Source organism: Scaptodrosophila lebanonensis, unplaced genomic scaffold (assembly GCF_003285725.1).
Source record: "Scaptodrosophila lebanonensis strain 11010-0011.00,11010-0021.00 unplaced genomic scaffold, SlebRS2 tig00000092-arrow-pilon, whole genome shotgun sequence".
In the NCBI taxonomy this organism is placed as follows: domain Eukaryota; kingdom Metazoa; phylum Arthropoda; class Insecta; order Diptera; family Drosophilidae; genus Scaptodrosophila; species Scaptodrosophila lebanonensis.
The window spans coordinates 5,267,587-5,283,712 of record NW_022060566.1 but is presented as its reverse complement, the minus strand read 5'-3'; the positions used below and the strand labels follow the sequence as shown (position 1 = coordinate 5,283,712).

General features: G+C 43.6%; 3 protein-coding genes across 3 annotated transcripts; 1 reads left to right on the top strand and 2 right to left on the bottom strand.

The window, feature by feature from the left end:
• The first annotated feature begins 272 nt into the window (after positions 1-272).
• Positions 273-3,862, top strand: LOC115627085 (HEAT repeat-containing protein 6). The gene has a single exon (XM_030522635.1). The coding sequence runs from the start codon at positions 306-308 to the stop codon at positions 3,708-3,710; it is 3,405 nt and encodes a 1,134-aa protein (XP_030378495.1). The 5' UTR covers positions 273-305; the 3' UTR covers positions 3,711-3,862.
• Positions 3,863-4,477: 615 nt separating this feature from the next.
• Positions 4,478-9,394, bottom strand: LOC115627093 (retinoblastoma family protein). The gene is made up of 9 exons (XM_030522645.1): positions 8,941-9,394; positions 8,638-8,774; positions 8,368-8,556; positions 7,962-8,292; positions 7,576-7,901; positions 6,528-7,251; positions 5,751-5,957; positions 5,539-5,691; positions 4,478-5,328 (listed from the first exon to the last, which is right to left on the bottom strand). Exons 1-9 carry the CDS (start codon positions 9,112-9,114, stop codon positions 5,191-5,193), a joined length of 2,379 nt encoding a protein of 792 aa, XP_030378505.1. The 5' UTR covers positions 9,115-9,394; the 3' UTR covers positions 4,478-5,190.
• Positions 9,395-12,355: 2,961 nt separating this feature from the next.
• Positions 12,356-13,237, bottom strand: LOC115627406 (WAS/WASL-interacting protein family member 3). Its single transcript, XM_030523061.1, has 2 exons — positions 12,510-13,237; positions 12,356-12,452 (listed from the first exon to the last, which is right to left on the bottom strand). Exons 1-2 carry the CDS (start codon positions 13,235-13,237, stop codon positions 12,356-12,358), a joined length of 825 nt encoding a protein of 274 aa, XP_030378921.1.
• Positions 13,238-16,126: the final 2,889 nt, after the last annotated feature.

Sequence of the window (16,126 nt, the reverse complement as noted above, 5' to 3'; positions counted from 1 at the left end):
TTTGGCATAAAGCTTCTATGCTGTAAATTAATAAATGTATTCCCTTCAATGAGTTCTCCTCTGTTTTACAAACATCGTTAGGGAGAATTTCAATAAGAAAACGCCATAAGCTAAATTGGAAAATATATAAAGCAAAAGCAATTCAAATGGAACGATTTATTTTTTTCTACGGGACTAAAATTCGATATTTTTTACAAAATTAGTATCGATACATGGGAACGTAATGGCTTATCGATAGGCGTGCATTGTAAGTCGTTCGATGTGTCTCAGTTCAAAGTAGTAGGCTTCAATGCGAAATTGGTTTAATGGATAAGGAGAAGAAGGCCTACGAGACGCTGGTCCAAATCGTGGGTGCACGGATAGGAGCTGCTCCAGGAGCAGAGGAGGCGCATCATGAGCATCCCCTGAAGCTGCTACATCAATTGCACATCGCTGGCGAGAACCTCGACAGCCAAACGATGGCTCATCTCGCACAGCTGTTAGTATCGTCTGTGCAGGAGGGAGTGAAGGAAGGTGGTCCGGAGGCGAACGCATGGATGGATTGGCTGAACGAGCTGTTGCTTAGCAACAAACTAGCTCTGGGCGGTCCGAAGGCCGATGAGCTCATCCAATGGCTGCTGCTGCGTGCGGACGAGCATAATGGAAGTGTGGACACCCTACGCTGTCTGTGCACGCTGCTGAAGCTGGCGGCGATGTCGAGCATTGCCGGCTTGGCGGCGGTTAATGTGCGCAAGTATTGGACGAGTCTGGCGGCCATCAAGATTGCGGATAGTGTGGATGCAATGCTGTTGTTGGTATTGTGCCTGGACACAGTCTTTAGCGCGTCCATGGAGGCGGAGGATTTGAAGCTCAGCTCCCAAGTGGCGAATGCTTTAATACAAGTGCACTACGTCGGCTTGTGGCAGCAACGTGCGTTGGCAGAAAACGCCACACAGATGCCGCAGCTGCTGCAGCACACCCTTCAGTTGCTGGCCAAAATTGCGCTGCATAATCCACAGTTTGTGGAGCAACAGACGCCGGAATTGTTCGGCCTCGTCCTGGCGTACGTACAATTTAGCACTGAGCACGATGGCTCCGCCGTGAAGCTGCAAATGCCGCATCGCGTGCAACCCACCCAGCAGACGGCTGTTTATGCCGACGACGAGGAGGAGCCGATCAATGGACAACGCTCCAATGGTGGGCGTCAGCCCAAGACACGCAAAATGCGTTCCATCAAGAAGCGCAGCAATACGCGCGAACATCAGGCGCCCGTACCCACCAGTCGTGATCAGGAGCTATTCCTCTTGCTAACCAGCAACGATTATGGTGCGGACCGTACCGGCGAATCCGAGGGCCAGACTCAATCCGACGAGCCGACGACCCTGCAGCCACGGCAACTGAATGCCATGCAGGAACGTCATCGACAGGCTAAGGTGCGTTCAGCGGCGCTCCAGCTCCTAGCAGCTATGGTGAAGCAGCTGCCCAAACGCAGTCTCTATGGCTACTGGCATATACTCTTTCCCAGCGACTGCAAAGGCAATTGCAGCAATTCTCTGCATCTGCTGCACATTGGCCAGACGGATGGCAACGGACGGTGCCGAGCCTTGGCCCTTCAGGTGGCTGGCCAGGTCATTTATGGCTCCAGGAGCTACTTGAGTCAGGCCAGCTCGATTGGCGCCAGCAACTACACGAATTTCGCAGTCAATCTGTCCAACAGCTTACTCTCTGCCTATCGTACGCTCGCCCAGATCCTGAGCCGGGAATATGCCCCACCGGTGTTGACGCAGAGCCTCAAATGTCTGGCCGTGCTGGTGCAGGCGACGCCTTTCGAACATCTGGATATGGGTCTGGTCTACCAGTTCGTGCCAGAAGTTAAGAAATTATTGCGCCATGTGGAGGCCACCGTTCAAGTATCCGCATTGCTGGTCATGGAATTGTTGGTAGCTACGCCGCGTCTCACGCAGGAGATCGCCTGTGCTGTGGGCTTACCCTCGGCTCACCAGGTAACCACTAAGTTGGTTAACACGGCGCCGCGTCTAAATGTGCGCGAACAGGAGCTGAAATTTGCTGATCTTTGCGATATACTGAACGATGCTGAACTGGAGGCAGAAGATGAGGAGGTCGAGGAGGAAGAGCAGCAAGAACAACAGCTTGAAAAGAAGGAGGAGCAAAACGAGCAGAAGGAGGAAAAGTCCGATGAAAAGAAACACAATTCTGAGAAGGTGCAGCATCCGGAAGACAAGAGGGTGGAGCAGAACTCTGAAGTGCCCCGCAACTCCTGGCTGCTGCGGTATGTGTTTCGCCAACTGGAGTCCGTAAATACTGCGACGCCGCTTCGCGTTGAATGCCTGCAGGTACTGCTGGCGATGGCCACACATTTTGGATTGCTGCAGGACCATTTGGAGAGCCTGTACAAGGTCCTCTGTCTATCTCTTACCGACAACTCGCCTGACGTCCGCCTCTATGCGGCCCGCTGCCTGGAGGGGAATGCCTATCAGATGAGTCGTCATGTGCTGGAACTGCCGGAGCTTTGGCGGGCCGAGCACTCCAAATTCTGGCAAAACATTCTCCGCACCATCTACAGCGTGTACGTGAACGTCGCATCTCCAACATTGAAGTGCGCGCTCTGCGACGCGCTCTCTAATATGGGCGCCTATTGCTTTGAACGCTTGCCGGAGCCGCAGCGTAATGGGCTGCTCGCTTTCTTGAGCGGCTGCAGTGGCAGCGACAATGAAGAGCATCAAGTGCGTGCCTCGGCGCTGCGGGCATTGGCCGTTTATCTGCTGCATCCGACGCTTCGAAACGATTTGGTGTTTGTGGAAAACACGGCAGAGTTGACGCTACGCTTAGCTGGTGATCCACAGCTGTTGGTGCGCACAAAGGCCGCCTGGGCTTTGGGGAATATAAGTGATGCCTTGGTGACGCCACTGCTGGAGTTTCCCAGTAAGTTGCCGAAGGAGCGCATCTCAACTCCGCTGCTCTATCGCCTTATTGAGTGCGCAACGAGCGCCTGCAGCGATCACGACAAGGTGCGCGCCAATGGAGTCCGTGCTTTGGGAAACTTGCTGCGTCTTCTGAGCCTGCCGGAGCGGGGGGAACCGGAGGAGAAGCCGGAGGTGCGCGATCTAATGCAGCGCGCTCTCAACAAGCTGATCGATTGTGCACGTGCCGCTGGAAGCGCCAAGGTGAAGTGGAATGCTTGCTATGCCATTGGCAGTCTAGTGCGGTGTCGAGCGCTCTTCGCCGCGGGAAATGCAACGGCCGCCACCCTCTACCCGGCAATTTGCCAACTGATGGTGCAACATGCCAACTTCAAGGTGCGTATCAATGCCACCAGTGTGCTGCTGCATATTAGGGGTCGTGAGGATTTCGGCCAGCACTTTGGCACTGTGTGGCGTGCGCTCCTGGAGGCCACCGAGCGTTCTAATGCACTGGAGAGCTTCGAGGAATACAATCATCGGGATGCCCTGCAACAGCAGCTCTGTCTGGCCATTGCCCATCTGTTGGAATTGGCGCGAGCCGAGGACCTGCCCGGCTGCTGGAATGAACTTGAGGGCCAGCTGGACGTCGTCTCCGGCACCTGGGTACGAGTGGCGCACCGCATTGTACCCGAAAAAGCGGCCCCCCTCTACACATGTGCTCCCCTACTCCAGCAGCGCATGCAATCTCTCAGCGGTGAGCAACGCACGGCCCTCGCCAGTATTTTGAAGGCAGTACGTCTCGAGGGTTGAGCCTCACGGTGCTTTAGCGTTAGAATACCAACACCTTCATCTCTATGTTATTTTAATTTAATCGATATATGTATGTTTGTATATACTAATACTTATGTTATCACAATCAGAATTAAAGCATTTGCTGAATAACAGTGGACTTGGAATCGAAAGTGTTGTGTGCCATCAAATCAAATTTTACATGGCAGGTTTATTCCAACAAACGAATATAATTTCGACTATAGCTGTTGTTCCCATTTCTGAATTCGATTAAATGAAACGGAATCAAAACAAGCACATTTATGTATGCGTTTGATGAAAAATTATTGGAACCACAGCAGAACCTTTGAAACGACAAGGTTGTTCCGATGTATCGATGTCGTATAACATAATAATAATATTTAATTCGGCACGACTGGAAACTATTAAAAAGAGTTGAATATCCTTTTATGTCGCTGACTGCAACGCACAACGACTTCTGAGAATAAAGCTTTGAGGGTCGGAGAAATCTGGAGAAAGCTCCCAAGCGTATACTTTTTAAAAGCTAATTGTAAATTCCTACCTAACTTAGCATACTTTTCCGATTCATTGGTTTAAGGGCAGTCTGTTCCAAAAGGTTTAAGCTTTTCTGAAAGGACTCCATATTTAGTGGTGAATTTTAAGTTATAGTACATGTACTATATTGTATTGCGACATGAAGTCTGGAATCGATGTGTTCAGAAAAGAATGTAACAGCCAAAAATTATTCCTAGGTGAAAATCTAAAGGGAGAAAAGAAACATAGACTCGTTTTGGTCAAATATTTTATTAATTTTTTGTTTTATAGATTTTATATAGATAGATTTTATACACATATGTATAGAATATTGGTATGGTTATGCGAAAACGGTCGTAGATCTGTCGAATGTATGTGTGTACTATATATCGTCAACTACGAACTTGCTAGTTTCTATTTCCTTTCTTTTAATTTTAGGGATAGTAACATCTAGGGATTTCTTCGGTTCTTTGCTAAAAATTTCTTTAATGTTAAGTTAGGCGCGATTTGTATAAACGCGAATGGGATGGAAGGTGTGTGGGTGGGTGGATGGTTGGCTTGAAAAAGTTGCCAATAATAAAAAAATGCGTATGTCGCGCGCACACACACACCGAAGCAACTATATTATATATCTTCAGTATATGTCTGTGTTGTACATAAGCATATGGTAAATGGAGACGACGCGCTTGTTACAATATAATAAAATTAAAATATATAAAAGGAATACAGGCACGTTTTACATTAAAGAAGAAGGGATGGAAGTAATGGCAATTTAAAAAAAAATAAAATATTAATTATAAAAAAATTTATAAAACAACTACTAAATGGAAGGCTTATGGCCAGTTACAAAACCAGGTTCACAAAGGTGTGTGTGTGTGTGGGAGTTTGTGTGGGTGGATGTGTGTCTGTGTTTGTTTGTGTGAGATTAGGCGGATCGAGCAACCGATTCGCTTTGCGTCGTCTATCTCTATTTGCACTCAGTATCGCGATCATCCCTGACGGTCTTCAGTTGTTTCAAATGGTAAGACATTTCCCGAGGCGAGTCCTCGTTAAAGTTCAACAACCGCTTGCCCCCGCGCACCTTCTCGTTCATTTTTTGCAAGTCCTGCGAGAAAGGGAAAGGTGGAAAAATATTAGGAATAGCTTCTTCAATTCATTTGAGTTTGCAAATGCAAGTAGAGCTGTGCATGATCGTAAAAATCACGACTTTAAAAAAAAAAGCTCAGAACATGATCGCTTGTTGATTAAAAATACTTGCAAATATTAATGTAATGGGGGGACCTTCAAAAATCTTTAAAAAGTAATCCTAACTTACCTTGGCCGGACTGCAATGAAAACTGTAGACATCATCATTTGGCGAGGGCTGGAACTCGTTTTTGCTCATTTGTGATACGTAAAGCCCGCTTGTTAGCCTCTTGGGTTGCGATTGGCGTTCGATGGGGTGTGGCGAAAGCAATAAATCCGAACGCTGGAAAGGAATTCGTTGAAATAAATGTTTAAACAGTTAAACCCAAAGGCACCACTTACATCCAAGTTCTTATTTAGATTTTCAATGGACCAGGTTGTCATTTCGGGCACATAGTTGTAATTATAAAAATATATAATGTCCTTGTACTCGGGTTTGCCGTCGTTATCTTTGATGAGCACCTCACGATAGACGCTATTCACGGCTTGCCGCTGATTGCGATAGGAACGCATTATGTCGCTGAACTTAGGATCCTGCATTTTAGTTACCTAGAAATTATAGTTTAGATCAGTCATAGTTGGTAGATTGATTAAATAGCATAACTAAATGGTAATTTGCTGACAAGCTGATACTCCTCACACTATTCATTAATTTTCATATAAAATTTTAATAAAAAAGTTCATATTCTGAAGCAGTATTCAGAATCAAATATGTATGATATTTTTTGATCTATGAAGAACAATTGTATTTTATAAGATAAAAGTTAGCATTGCATAGGAAAGGAAAAGGAATGACTTCGAAACCGATGTTGTTTTACATTTTTGATGAAAATATGTATGTTTTCGATTTAATATTAGATTTTCATATAATGTTATTGTAGAAACTGATAAGATTGGTAATTGTTGAAGTAACTTTTCATTGCACTAAAATTAATGTAAAAATTCGTCAAACAATCGGGATGGAGAAGGAGCAGTAGGAGTAGAGGGACTTGCAATGGGTCCAATCATAATTGTAAGAAAAAGAAAAAAAAATCATAGCCATGATGAATGAAGAATAACCATGCAAGCGGGAGACGTGAGTTTTATGGTATTAGATGCATTGTGTGATCAGACACTTACTCTTATATAAATATAGATTGCACACATTATGATTTGATCGAGATGTCGATCTTTCATTAATTCCGTTTTCACCCTTATCGAATGCTCGAATATGGTCCAGATCTTGTCGGGCATCTTGTCCTTAAGGTTCAGCTCGGCGCAGAGCTTCTGTATACGTAGCCAACCCAACAGATAGACCTTACGCAGGAAGATTTGCAGAGCGCCAGCAGACCTGTCATTGTTCACCTCGGCGCTTGTGGGCAGCGTCTCCACGTCTGCGATCATACCCCAAACGGGCGAGGTTCGAAGCCAAGCCAAGCGCTCCAGACATGTCTCCTCGATCGAATTTAGATGCTTTACCAGCTCGCGTGTCAATCGACCTTCATGGGTGCCATGGCGCACCACAATCTCGATTATCTTGTGGAACTCAAAGGCGTTGATGCCGAAACAGTCTAGAACCCAGGGAAATTTCAGCTCGGTATTGTACGCCGCCAGGACCAGTTCCACACAGCAGGCCATAAGCGTGTTATTGAACATGTCGTGGGACAGGTTCTTCTTGAGATCAATGTTCGGCTTGTTGTTTTTCTCGGCAAGCAATATGTGATGGAGTAATGAGAAATATACCGACATGGCCAGCTTAAATCGATTCTCCGCCTCGCTGCGAATGGGAAATTCGGTAGTGAATCTCTGCTTCATTTTTCCAATCATTTCAAGCATTTTGTGAATCACTTCGTCACCGGCTTGCCTGGAACGATATTCAAATGATATAACATATTATGCAGTTCAATAGTCAATAATATGACGATGGATTTGGCATCATTTTTAATTCGTATTATTACCACTTTAATGGAAAAATTATTACCAAATAGAAGCAGATCTTGTGAGATGTAATATCTATTGAAAAGTTACTGTAAATATTAAAAAACGTATGGACGGACTCGCTAGATTTGCTTTTGGATTAGTCCCTTTCTTGTTAGTATTAATTTAAGTCACTTGCCATACTGTTTTCTTTTTAAATTAGCCATGGGTGTATGGATATTCATATGAATTCGATTTGTTTTCCACTTACATAACGAAGTCTGTGGGTTGGGTAGTGAATTTGGCGCTCAAATGCTTCACATTGCTTGTGGCATGGGCTACAGGCTCGAAATTACGATCGGACATGGCTGGCAAATCCTGTTGGCGCGTCAGTGGCGTGACTGGTGGACGCAAGGCCTGATCATTCAGATTTGTGTGCTCATTAGCGTCCATGTGATAGGCAGCCAGTATGCGTTCGTCGAATTCACCCGCCATGAGCACATATTGCTCGTAGGAGATGTTCAACGACTTGTGATTGCGCTCGAAATTCTCGGTTGACAGCAGCCCCAGCATCGTCTCCTCGTTGCCATAAATCGTCTATTGTAGAGTGGACTGGATTAGAGTTGTTTCAGTGATTGAGAATTCTGTTTCACTTACTTTGGCTTCAAAAAATGCTTGGATTATCTTTTTGAATACAGTGTTCTTCATTACTTTGGCCTCATCCGCCATATCGCAGAAATGACTGAGTATACAATGATCGCGTGGCTTGGCTTCAGAGAATTCGGGTACGCCCGGAAAGTCGGGATTGATGAGATCAGTACGGTTCTCGGCCAGTACATTGGCATAGATCAGATCGATGCAGCACATCATAAGATTGAATGAGGTGACCAAATCGACAGTTGCTGATGGCTTTTGATTCTTGACGCACAGAAAGAGGCGCCAGCAAATATCATCTAGCTTAATGTACGAGCATTTGGAGTGCAAGGCGCTGCAGTATATACATAAATAGAAATTGATAATCATATGTATATACATACATAGGTAAACAATATATAAGTCCTACCTATACTTGTTGTGCTTCTTCTCGTTGGGTGGACACGAGAACACTCTTTCGAATATCGTTCTGTAGTTCTTGAACAGTGTGAGTGTGATGCTAAACTTTCGTTCCATATTGTCAATCTGTTTACGGAATTCTTCTGACATATTCGCCATGCTACACCATTGTTTAATTTTTGTTTTAAAATCGTATATGCTGGAAATGCAGTGTGTGCGATAGAGATAGCAATAGAGATTAGTCACTGGGTGAAAGGAGGTGGATGAAGGGAAAACGTACCTCATACGGCAGCTCCGTAGCAGATTGTTCAGTGACAGACAGCTCCCCATAACCGTATCCTGTTTGCTGACCGTCGGCGTTTGTGATTGACGACTGGCCGTGTATATGGCACACGCCATCCAGTGCTTTTCGTTACCCTGTAAACAAAAGCAACAACACCAAATGTCATCCATAAATACATATGTCGGCACCTATGTATGTGTATGTGTGTGGGTGCACGCAACTGCAAATATGCATTTGGGTGGGTGTTGTACACACATACTTATATACATACATACATACATATGTATGTGGTGTACGCACCTCCAACGAAAAATTGTTGGTTACTTTCTGATACATTTTGAATGCAGTGTCTTCGGTGTTTTTGTCCAAGTTGATGTCACGGCACAAATTCTCATATTTGGCGCTCAATTTCTCGGGGTCCTCATCAGCACTGGCGACCACCTCAGCGCCAACCTCCTGGGCTTCGCTGCTCATTTTTCCGTCCTGTCGCTGCGGGGTGCGTATTCCGGACGACTTTTTCTAATTTTTCCAAAGACTCTGCGCGTTCGCGCTCCGAACGAAAACACTATACGGCACTCAGCCACAACAACACCAACAACAACGTTGACAAACCAAGATTTTACTTTTCACTAACTGCCCAAAAATTACAATCACATGCATTGAGTAATGTTGTTGCTCAGTCGTCGCTGTTCTTTCAGTTTTATAGTTTTTTCTATTTTGTCAATAAACTATTGATGGTTATTATGCTTAGGGAAAATTAATTCAGCCCAATCAATGCGCTGCGTTGTAAAATACTCTACTTTTTCTTTTCGCTCATGGAAAAAGGCGGGAAAGCAAAGAGTTGCCATCAGGTTAAAATTTCTAATAATTGCATTTATTCTGGGCCCAAGTGCTTAACAACGAAAGTCTAACGACCATACAAACAATTTTGCGGACAAACTACTTTGTTAACGTCTATAAATATATTCACATCAAGCACTTTTAAGACATTTTCTGCTTGTGCCAGTCCATACATATTATGTGGCAGCATCGTATTCAGCCGCATACATCAGCTGTTACAATCAGTGTTATAAATCACCGTTCTAATATTGGCGCCCGATTTTGTGCCACGAGAGCATTTTTAAATGACCGTAATTAGTATTTTGTAGGGGAAGTTGAAGTCGTTGGGCCCGAATCCCCTGCTCTCAGCATTTTTAGAATATTAATTTGCCAACTTGACATAGATTTCGTCGTAGGCATGTGCGGCACAGAGGGACAGTATTTGGTGCCTAAGCTATTGGGTCGGCTCGGACAATCCTCATAGCTGGTTATGCTTGATGTTGTCCAAACGCTCTCCAAATCTGTTAAGCTCGGCTCAAAGGAATCGTCTTCTGACAGATCATCCACATGCTGAAATACCTTTTTTGCTGCAAGTATTTTCTCCAAACTACTGCTTTCTGTACAGGACGTTGCAACCAACGGAGTTTGGTCAGAGCCTTCGTCACACGAATCAGTCGAAACTTGTGGCCCAACAGATTTGTCTGAGTCGAACGATTCCATTGTTTCCATTAGGCTGTGAATTGAAGTTGGCGAAGTTGTCATCATTATACTCGACGCCGTCTTGCCACTGGTTGAAGATGTGGTCCAGGGATGAGGCACCGAATGTCCTCGTCGTCCTGGTCGTACAAAATACTCTCCGCTAGTTGTTGAGGATTTTGTCTTTACCTCACTCATCTGTTGGGCTATCATTTTTGAATACATGTTTAGCCTTTCAGCCAGCACAGTTCTATCCAAGTTCGAAACATAGCTACATGACTCAGTTTGCGTGGACTTTGTTAAGTTTTCTTCATCTTCTGCATTTTCCAATGCACCACAATTAGCGCAGCGGAATTGTCTCCTGTTGTTATGGCTGTCCCATGTCGACATAGTGTCCAACAAAACAGCTGAAATGGCCCTATCTACCATGATTTTATTGGGCGGTGGCTTGTTGTTCAACGCCTGCAGTGAGTCTCCAGTTTGCAAGCCGATGTGGTGAATTACTAACAGATCAGTCATTGCCACCACACGTCTAGGCTGTAGTGCAAGTCCACTGCTCGTAACAGCGGATACTGGTACGGAAATCCTCTTCCTTGTCGTATTTAATAGCTCTAACGCCGGCTGACCAAACCGCCACAGAACCTTTAATACTGCACCGGCCGCTGTCTGAGTGGTTGCAGCATTTTCGAATGGATGCTCACTGGAGTGTACGGAGTCCTGTTGATGGCGAGCCCGGCTTAGATCTAGCGCCTTTGGAATTCGGCGCAGGGCGTGACGATTAAAGAGAAAACGATGCCAAGGTGGCTTATAGAATGTCTCGACGCGTACCACTGGTCCGTCTGTTATCGGATCAACCTCGACAATGGTTGCTCTGATCACGTTGCCATACCACAGATCCGACTCGTTAAGGGATGCATCAGTTTCCTCATCCTTTGTCTCTTTTGGCGCCACATGAGCCACTAACCGCCGCGGATTTGCGCTGGCCGCCTTATCGCACTTTTCCGCCAGCTTCAACGACTGGCCAAGCTTGCAACACACTTTTTTGCCCATGGGAGCGCTCTTAGGACACATATCACACATGCCGAGCTACTTTTCTTAATACCATTTGCCCGCAGGGCCAAAACTAAGGATTTCGTTATTGGTTTTCGAATAATTTGCAAATTAGCTGAGATTGGTATACATTTAAAATTTCCGATTCCTGTGATAAATATAAAACTGTCAAATCGGCCGAAATTCTAGAATCATACTTTGTTTATAGGCGACGAGAATAATTCAGATACGTTTTTAGAAAAATCAAAATGATCAACCAAAAGAGAAAAAAGAGCTGTCTATCTATGTCCACTGCATAGCACCGATATGGCATTATGGGGTAGAGGTTTGTTATACAAGTAGGTCCATATAAAGCGGAACCATAAATAAAAAAAATTTAGTTTCATTGAAGGCCAAAGCGGCTGCGTTTGCGAAAATCCAAAATCTGAAGTACTAGGCGAACAAAAATCTATTGATTTGCAAGGTGAGATTTTAAATGTTAAAATTAAATTTTACCGCCCCAAACCATGCTACACGAATGCTTTAAAAACATTTTTGACAATATACTTGTAATTTAATTTAATGTAAACACAAATACCCCAAAAGAATTTAATCTACTAATACAGATTAGAAATAATCACTGTAATAATACGCCATCGAGTTGGTTTCTTGGGTATTTCAGCTACTTCTAATTTGTCTAAATTATATATAAATTTCTATTCTGTATTCTCATCTAGGTTCGTCATCTGTTCTATAATAAATAATTAAAAATTTTCAGGTACTCGGTGCCTGAACCAATTTTGTTCGTTGACCTTTCATTTGTTATGGGTCTCAGAAATACATATATGTATGTTTGCAAGAAATCATCCAAGATGTCGGGAATTTTCGATTTGCGCCTCTTGTTTGACATTTTTGTTGAATTTATTCAGACTTCTGACCTTTCTCCCTCTCTCTCCCTATATTTGAAACTTGGTTGGTTTAAAAGAAAGAGTTTAATATAATGTTATTAATATTAAATATGTGGTACAATAGAAAGTGTGTGTTTGGCGGAGTATCTTCTAGTTTCCAAGCCAGGTTCAAATCGGTAAATCGGTGAAAATTGTCTGCATTGAATGGCCGGATCGATTTGATTACTTTGGAACGAGTTTATTATGATGTTTGTTGATGGAGTCTAGTGCCAATTGCTTAGTAGCTGCGATGAGGGAACTAGCTCCAAGGGAGCCGGTAAACGCCCCAGAAAAGGTGCTGGTGGTGGGGCCATCACAAATCTACAACAGAAAGCAAAATAATAGTCGAAGAATTCTTCTGCCAAGACAAAAGCTTACCGCGGTCTGATGGGAGGGGAGGCGGGCACTGAGAATGTAGTTGTGGTGGGGCCGCTGTTGCTGCCCGCAGTCTTCACCTTCGGCTTTACCCGATTGGCAGTGGGTGAGGTGCCCGCATCGACGCTGTCCAGCGTGTTGCGTACCACGAACGGATGCGCATGCGCAGCTGGCGGGACAGCTCCCAATGGCAAGGGCATAAAGCGGAAGATTCGGTGAGCTGCCTCCGGTGCAGTTGACGCTCCGGGCGCAGAGATGCCGCTGAGCTCGGCAAAGCCTCCACCGGTACCACCACCAACACCAGCTTGAGGTGCTGTGTACATAGCGGAGAGCTGTATGGGCACGAAGGCGGGCAGGCGTACGGTCAGTGGATGGCTAGAGGCAGGACGTTGTGGCTGGGCAGGGGGTGCTGGTGGCGATGGTGGTGGTGGTGGTGGTGGTGGGGGTGCAGATGGTTGCTCTGGTTCCGGCTCTGGCTCCTCCTCAGCCGGCTTATGGGTATCGCCCTCAACCTCTCGCCAGGCATCCAGCAACGTCAGCAATTCATCCTTGCTCATGTGTCCCAATCCAATCGGATTGATGCCACCACCACCAATAGTATTCCAACCGAGCGGGGCGCTGCCATACAGCGAGCGTTGCGGACGCGCGATGAGCAGGTGCTGGGCGAGCAGCAAGTTGCTCCAACCAACCAGCAGGCAGAGCACTGGGAACAGCTTTGTGGGCGCTAGCATTGCGAATGGATGGACGATTGTGGTTCGTATGTGGCCGGCTTGGAACAGCGCTTGCGCTTAAATATCTATGTTGGTGCGCCAATTTTTTCTTGTAGCGGGAAACGGAAGTTCAGGCACGCATCACACGGCCGAACTTGTTCACAAATGGTCACTCTAATTCGAGTAGTAAGCTCACGCACAAGTACACATAACACTGCTCTGATCTTGTTGTAAGCCACTTTTCAACTTTTTCACATTTCCCTCTGAGAAAATCATGTTTTCACTTTTAAAGGCCAAGTGCCTGCGTTCGAATCGAATCGAACCGAACTGGACCGAATCGAGCCATGTCCCTGGTCTTGACTAAAAGTGGTCAGGCGGCAAATCGGTTGAGAAATTGTCACAAACTGCCGCCAACTTATTGGCGTCTTTTGGGCTCAACGCCTATTGATTCATTTCTTATGTACGAGCGCGTGCGACCATTGGCTTTAAGGAAGCATTTCAAAAATGTTCAGCATTCGTGCTGTTGTCCCGCACAAGAAGTAGGTGGAGACATACATACATACATACATACTCACATATTTTCCCCACACTATTCAGCCAGGAAGTGAAGTGCATATTCAGACCAGATATGACAAGTTTTACGACGATGTGTATGGAAAAGTGCAGGTATATATGTATGTACATACGTGTATGTAGAAAAGGGTGTGTCTGGATTTATGGTGGCGGTATGTGGAGGAGTTTCCGAAAGGTTTAAAATGGACGCTTAAAAGCTCTGAAATACAAAAAAACATTTTTGAAGTGAAAGGTATTGGTTGATGATAAGGGGATCCAAAAGAATCTGTAATAGACTTTTAAAAAAAAACCAAAAATTGATTGTGATTACGAATTGAATTAAAACTTGCAGGAGAAATTGGTTGCATTTTGGCGTAGAGGCTTTCAATAAGTAAACGGGAGCGGCTCAACAAAGTTCAGTGAAGCGGGTAATTGGCACATGAAATAAAATGACGTCACGCGATCATTCCCACATTTAAGAAATTTAAGTTGTTTTTTCACATTTCATAATCACGGTATTCCATTTTGAATTTAAAAACTGTTGTGGTCGTCATTAATTATCCAGAAGTTATATAAAAAATGGGGTGTGTTATAAGGTTAAAGGTAAACAGTGTTTCGAGTTTAGAAAATTTAGGAGTTGGGTGCACAGAAAAAATATCCTGCATCGTATACTTTCATTACAAACTTGGAATACAAATTTCATTGAGAGATGGTCAGTAATTTACGTAAACACTATTCTTTCTCTGGTTGGTACTTGAGATATCTGGTACATACATATATGTACATTCATACGTACGTATGTACATATGCACGTATTTAAAAAATGATAATTTGTCTACATACGCTTGATAAAAAATGAAAAACAAAATTAAACAAAACTGATAAAGACAATCATTATAGTAGTTTATTTATATAATATTGATTAATCACGTGCTAGAATGATATTGTTCATCGTAAGAAAGATGAAAATAAGATACTCTATAGAGCTTAAGTATTACTAGGCACTGTATGAAGCTTTGTAATATTTTTTAAACTTAAATATTTTTAGACTTGAATCTACATTTTAAATAGATCTTTTGTGTTCCAATTGTGTTCCACTAGCAAATTTTTAATTCTCAATAAGTGTTTAATATTTATCTATAACTCTCTCTGTCTCTCTCACATTAAAATTATTAATAACTACATACATGAGTACTTATGTACATACATACATATTTATATAAATTCACGCTACTGATTAGGTTGCAGGACTTTTATTTGCACGAAATAATGGTGTACAATGTATATTTCTATTATATAGAAACGTACGTACCCAGTAAGAATCAGAAAAGGAAGTGTATGAAAAGATTTATTAATGGAAAGTTTTTAGGCACTTCTATTGTGCCTTACCTAGGTGTAGACGAAATTTGTTACGTTAGCTTGCAAATAATTGCTTGGACTGTTTCTGATCAATGGGGCGTTAAGTGATACCTGCGTATGTATGTATGTGTGTACGTATGTTCTCGGAGATTCCTATGATTGTTATTTTCATTGTTGTTGCTACTTTTTATTGCGACGCCGCGTTCGCATGCCGGAAGAGAATGAGAGGGAAGAGCGAAACACGTTTGCATTGTAACGGTCAGATCTGCAAGCTCGGCTCTCTTCTGTCCGGCTCCTCTACACCCCCGCTCCTCTCTTGTTTGCAAAACTCATCTCCACACTCCTCTGCCCAACTGCCCACATGTTTGCCAACAAAGCGTGGCAGCAGAGCTAAATATTAGTAGGTATTCGAACTGTTTTTTTGAATGCATACAATCATAGGTACACATACATACATATGTATGTATTTGGAAGTAAGCGCGCAGGGCAGACTTCACGTTTTTGACAATAAAATTAACGTCGCTCTTATCACAAACAATTGCAATTGTTGTTGCTGTCAGCTGCATAAGTACATACATATGTATACATATGTATACATATGTATATAGTATGTATGTACATACAGACAGATACGACACTAACGGCAACGGCGACGTCAACGTTAACGTCGTTTACAAATGTTGCAATAATTGGAAACGGTTATTGGCTCAAATAGACAACCAGCATATGTACATTACAATTCGTATGCAACTGTGCATGTACTATACTTTTTACAGCAAACATACACACATACATATGTACATACATATGTATAAGAAATAGCTTTTCGACTTTGGATAGTTCGTTAAACATGAAAAAAATGGACTCGTTAAAATATATGTTTCATTTGCAGAATATACTTCTAAAATTTGATAAATTTGGACTTCAGTTTTAGAGTCTTTAAAATTTGTTGCAGTAGTTAAAAGGGTTCATTAGAAAGATGGAATAAAGAAAAATACT